Source organism: Perognathus longimembris, chromosome 6 (assembly GCF_023159225.1).
Source record: "Perognathus longimembris pacificus isolate PPM17 chromosome 6, ASM2315922v1, whole genome shotgun sequence".
Lineage (NCBI taxonomy): Eukaryota > Metazoa > Chordata > Mammalia > Rodentia > Heteromyidae > Perognathus > Perognathus longimembris.
In genome coordinates this window covers 68,597,393-68,603,392 of record NC_063166.1, presented here as the reverse complement: position 1 = coordinate 68,603,392, position 6,000 = coordinate 68,597,393, and the positions used below count along the sequence as shown (strand labels likewise).

Here is a 6,000-nt window from a genome sequence, read left to right as displayed (position 1 = left end):
GTCCTGGGGACTGGACTCAGGGCCTGAGCACTGTCCCTGGCTTTTTTTGCTCAAGGCTAGCACTCTGCCACTTGAGCCACAGCACCACTTCTGGCCATTTTCTGTATATGTGGTGCTGGGGAATCGAACCCAGGGCCTCATGTATATGAGGCAGGCACTCTCGCCACTAGGCCATATCCCCAGCCTGTGGAGTTCTTTTTCTAATAGTCTCCGTGTGGCCACTCACCTTGGCTCGACTTTCCCCACGGAACCTGCTACCACCCTCTCTGATGGCACTTCTCCAGAGCAGTGTCTACCGTGCTCCCCCTTCTAGAAAAAACCGAGTGTACTATCCTAGCCCAAGCCTGGCTGCTTCCTTGTGCGATGACTGCTGAGGAGAGGAGGAAGAATCCCTGAATACTCACTTACTTGGGATTCCAAACTCTAAGCTATCAGTTGAAAACAAAACAAAAACAACAAAAAAAACCCACCCTGGAAACCATGTTTAATTCCTCCCGGAGTCTCCACACCTATGTGAACCTCTGGAAGAAAGGGAGGGGTGGGCCTGAGTGGTGCTCTCTTCTTTTTATTTTTATTTTTGGCAGGTCCTGAGCTTGTGAACTCAGTCAGGGCCTGGACGCTGTCCCTGAGTCTCTTTGTGCTCAAGGCTAGCCTTCTACCACTTGAGGCACAGCGCTACTTCCAGCTTTTCCTGTGGTTAATTGGAGATAAGAGTCTCACGGGCTTTCCTGCCCCGGCTGGCTTTGAACCTTCATCCTCAGATCTCAGACTCCTGGGTGCTAGGATGACAGGCTTGAGCCACCAGCAGCCCGGCCCTGAGTGGCTCTTTCGTTTGAGACTCCCAAGACTCTAGGGTTCTTAGCCCAGACACTGGGCTATAGAAACCCCGATGCAAATCCTAGACAGCTGCCCTTTATCCGCAAACCCCTCCCTCCCTTGGGTGTCGTGAAGGGAACTGCAAAGGGTGAAAGACTGGAAGCTCCTTAACGGCTCCTTCCTGCCGGGCCTGCATTCCCTGGTGTGGGAGTCAGCTCTAGGGCCCTCAGGGGCAGAACCCGCAGCAGCTGCCAGATCCCGGCAAATGACTACAACCGACACCAGTTTCGTGTAATTAAGCGAGGTTTCCGCCCCGCCCCAGAGTGGGGGCGCTTGCGCAGTTCCTACAATCTCGCTGAACTAGGGCTCCGCGCAGGCGCAGCTTCCGGGGCCCTTAAACTGCAGCCATACAGGAAGTGGCGCAGTGGTTCAAGTGGTAGAGTGCTAGCCTTGAGCTGAAGAGTTCAGAGACAACGCCCAGGCCCAGAGTCAAGCCCCACGACCGACCAAAAAACAAAACAAAACAAAACCAGCCATAGACCTAGAAGCAGCCTACGTGCACTGTATTCGGATTTTTAGCTTAAGCCAGGCTCCTTGAAGACCCGCCCCCTGTAAGCTCCTAGCGAACCCCAGTAGCCACTCCCGTAGCTATTCCTGCCCCGCCCCCACGCCCCACCCCGCCCCACCCCGCCCCTCAAGCCATGCCGGGAGGGAGACCCTCCCAGGCCCCAGAAGTTCCGTCCCGCCCCGGAAGCCCCGCCCAGCAGCAAGCCCCACCTCACGAGGAAGCCCCGCCCCCACTCGGAAAAAGCCCCGCCCCCGCCCCGGAAGCCCCGCCCCATCCCGGCGGGCGCGCGCTTAGCAGTTGCGGTTGAACACGCGGCAGGTGCAGAAGCTGCCGAAGAAGCGGCACACGCAGGCGGCGCACGGGTCGCAGCAGGCGGGCGCCGGCGGCTTGCAGCTGTCGCGAGTGTCCACGCAGGGCTCCGGCAGTCGCGGCCGGGGCGGCGGAACCTTCTTGGTCGAATCCTTTTTCTGTGGGGGAAACGCCGGGACTGCTGGAGCCGGCCACGGCCGCCCCACCCATCCTCACCTCTGCCTGGCTTGCTCCGGCCGTTGAAGTCTGGGCCGGGTGCCACCACTGGACTCAGCCTATAGGACACCCCAGCGGGTCCCCAGCCCGATCCCCAAAGAGCCCTCTCACCCCCTTCTGCCTCCACCATCTCCCAGTCTTTCCTGGCTCCTGCCTGGCCCTTTGGTCTTCCTCGGGGTCCCAACGGTTTTAAACCTCCGTCTCCAAGCCTTCCCATTTGCTTTCTGTCAATTCTGTTTTGTTTTGTTTTGTTTTTATTTTATTTTATGGTAGATCCCCAGTCCCACCACTTCACCTCTATGGCTACTGCTCCGGCCAGGTCACTGACTTCCCCCTTTAGTACCGGTCTCAGGGGCCATCCTTTAGTGTGTAAAGGACCTCGTGGAAGTCCTGTGGTTGCCTCCCCTCCTTACAGCTTCCTGTGGTTTCTCCTTGCTCCCTGCCCACCTTTTCTCCAGTTGTAGAACCTTTGGACAAGCTACATCTTGGTCCAGGGACATTCTTTGCTTTCGGATTTAGGTAGCCACAGCCTTAAGTGGCGACTTAGTGTGTCCAGTACAACTGAGGAATTTTTATTAAAATGTGTGTAAAGTTCTCCCATTAAGTAGTTTGTTTTATTGACACATTTCATTTTGTTAAAGCTTTAGCATTGGTACTGAGATGTACTGTGTCAGCTATAATCAATTTCAAAGAGAGCATTAAAATGTCTCAACTTTAAAAATTGGGTACATGCTGAAATGTTAATATTTTAAACATACTGTGTTAAGTGAAGTATTAAAGCTATTGCAAGTTTATTTTTTTAACGTTACTACTGGAAAATTTTAAGTAACATAGATGACCCACATTGTGTTTCTATTAGACATTGCTGCTGTAGGTTACTAAGTTTTTCTTTAAATGCCACTTCCTTAAGGAGGTTTTCTCTGACTTCTTTTCTCTATTCTCTTTCATTACCAATCTTTATTATTGTCTTTATCATCTTTTAAAAAAATCTGTTTATTGACTTATTTGCTACTTAACAGTTTACTTAAAAATGTACACTCCAGGGCCAGGATGTAGCTCAGTGGCAAAGCACTTGCCTAGCAAGTGCAACGTCCTGGGTTCGATTCCCCAGTACCAAAAAAGAAAAGACCAAAAAAATACAGTAAAAAAAAAAAAAGTAAACTCTGGCTGGGAATGTGGCCTAGAAGTAGAGTGCTTGTCTAGCATGCATGAAGCCCTGGGTTTGATTCCTCAGCACCATATATATAGAAAAAGCCGGAAGTGGTGCTGTGGCTCAAGTGGCAGAGTGCTAGCCTTGAGCAAAAAGAAGCCAGGGACAGTGCTTAGGCCCTGAGTTCAAGCCCCAGGACCAGCAAAAAAAAAAAAAAAAATGTAAACCCCACAAAAACAGGGATATCTCTTTGTTCACAGCTATACTCTCAGTGTCTACCATTTGTCCATTATGTTTTCTCATCTGTGAATTATCTGGTTTGCCTCTTCGCTTTACAGCTGGAAACAGGTGGGAAGAAGAGCAGGACTTTCTCAAGATCCTTCAGGTTGGATTCTAGCTAATACGGAATCTATTGCTTCCTTCTCTCATTAGAGTTGATCTGCTAAATGGAGGCACATTAAGACAGTAACACTGTACACATTTCTACATTTCAATCCAGTATATCCAAAGCGTAGAAACCTGAATTATGGGGGTATGATTTAGGACCTTAAATGGCCCTGCAGTACATAGCAGAAAGGGTTCTTTTCTATCTCTTTCAAACTTGAAAGGCCTAGTTTGGAGCTGACATATCCTTGATGCTCCTCCAACACTTTTCTGTCTGCCTTTTAACACAGAGCAGGCCTTGGATTTACAACCCTTGACAGGCAATGAGATCCAGCTAGACTTCACTTATTTCTTTTCACTTATTTTTATAATATAAAAATGTGTGTGTATGTACCATAAATGATACTGGTTTGTATAATAGTTCTATTTCTTTTCTAGGGTTTGGCCTTAAATAGGCAAATCTTAGATATGGCAAAAGTTATTGAAGTGGCTCTAAAAGTTTCTGAGGTTTTTGACAACTGCATTCATCAAAAGAAAATGAGTGACAGGGAACTTTCCGGCAGGGGACTTAACTACTATTGGAAATTGCTTTTCAGCAGATAGGTTGTTTTGTCCAATAAACTTTTTTGCACCCTACGCTTCTGTGGGGGGTGGGGAGGGTCTGACTCTGGACTCTAGGCCAAGAAGCCTTTAAGTAGTTTTCAGTTCTTTAGGTTAATGTAGTAGGTCTGAGAAAAAAACCTTTCATTTAGTTTTCAGATCCTCCCCTTTAAGTTTGATCCCACCTCTACAAAGAGAATTCCCAGGCCTACCTTGGAAGACATCTTCCTCTCTTCTGCTTCATTTCTGCTGATCTTTTTGGATTTCTTGTTCAATGCTTCAAAGAGAGAAAAAGCAAAGCCAGATGTTTCTGGGGGCCTTGGGCTGCAATGAAGTGGGAGGAGCAGAGGGGGCTCTGGGAAGTCTCAGCTGGGAGGAAAGGAGGAGCTGGCCTCATGAATCATATTGTGGAACTCCAGCCAGCAGGTTCTTGTTAGCCTGGCTGCCAATATGGAGCCATGGGCTGAGAGCAGTGTTCTATGAGGGAAGGCAGACAGGAAATCCAGGGACATCCTGGGACCTACCTACTGGCCTCTTGAGCTTGTTAGCCATGGGTCACTCAGTCATTCCACATTACCCCTTTTTTAGTCTTTAACCTAACAGGTGCAAAAACATTGTGATATTCTAAAAATGGACTTAATGTTTTGTACCTGGATGCTCCTGTGTGACTTAATTTTCATTTCTCCTGACTGTCATGTGGACTTACCTGCTTGATCTCTATATTCAGTTTTTTTCATTTGCAGAAAAAGGTTCTGTAATACCTATCTTGCAGCAATAAAAAAGACATGTTTATAAAGAGATCTGACATGAAAATGATCAATGATTATTAATGTTCCCCCTTTACTTGCCATAACTTTCCTGATATGTCTAGGATATCTTTTTTTTTTCCCACAAGTGAAAAGTGAGACAGAAAGAGACTACTAGTTTTGAGCTTAAATGCCAAATTCACCTGTATGGTGCTGCTAAACAAGAACTATGTGATTTTATGCTAGTTACTAAACTTTCCTAAACCTCAATTTGTTCCATTATGAAATATAAATAAAAGCAGGGCCTACTTCACAATGCCCAGTAGACAGCATATTTATTATTATTTTGGTTATGGGGATTGAATCCAGCGCTTCATATATGCTAAGATACTCTCTTCCACCAAACTACCAACCTAGTCCATGTCTTATTATCAAAGTCAAACCAGATCTCTCAAGCCCTTTGTAGTCTTCCTTTGCATGGAAAGATTGGCTTATCTTAGACTTTATTATATTCTGCATCATTTCCTAAAGTTTGTTGTTGTTGACAAGAGTTCTATGATCCATTAAGTTTCAGAAATACTAAAATCAAGTTCACCAAGTATCTTGACTTTAGGCTTTCTCAGTCTCTAATATGCTGTTCTGCATATTAGGTTGATGGCTGGCAGAGTTTCCCCAAAGCTAGTGAATTCAGGGGACACTTTCTTCCACAGGACTGTTTCACACAATGAGCAAGAAGGAGCCAGGACTATTGGCAGTGGATTCTGGTAAGAGTCTGAGGAACAGATTTGACATCTGTAGCTCCCTCTCATGGCCCAAAGTTCAGAGGCTAGGCTACTTACCCACAATAGAGACTGAAGAGATATTCGATGGTTTCTCGGGGTTGTTCCTCAGGCTCTTGTCATCCTCGGGCTTCTCAAGTGCCAGGTGGCTGTAGGCAGTGAGGAAGCATAGGAAGACCAGTAGGGTGGCCAGGAGCAGGCGGGTGGCATCCATCCTGAGAGGCCTGAGTGGGACAGAGAAGGTGATCAGCGGTGAGTGAGCCAGAGGTAGTGGCAACAGGATGGATTTTCCTGCTTTCTAGGTGTTCAGATTGCGTTCCAGAAGTGACCCCCTTTGAGCCAGAGGACCATAAGCAAGGCTTAAAATAAGGAAAGGGGAACTGGTGAAGGAAAAAGAGAGAAAATGAGAGATGGGCAGAAAAAGACAAGGAA

The 6,000-nt window shown here is 47.3% G+C and overlaps 1 protein-coding gene across 2 annotated transcripts in view; it reads right to left on the bottom strand.

The window, feature by feature from the left end:
* Positions 1-1,635: 1,635 nt before the first annotated feature.
* Positions 1,636-6,000, bottom strand: part of LOC125353389 (agouti signaling protein) — a 93,017-nt gene continuing 88,652 nt past the window's right edge. For both annotated transcript variants that reach the window (XM_048349029.1, XM_048349030.1), the window contains exons 2-4: positions 5,629-5,792; positions 4,256-4,320; positions 1,636-1,851 (exon numbers count right to left, since the gene is read on the bottom strand). In XM_048349029.1, the coding sequence (XP_048204986.1) occupies positions 1,675-1,851; positions 4,256-4,320; positions 5,629-5,792 (406 nt within the window). In that variant the 3' untranslated portion in view covers positions 1,636-1,674. The remainder of the gene's footprint in view (positions 1,852-4,255; positions 4,321-5,628; positions 5,793-6,000) is intronic.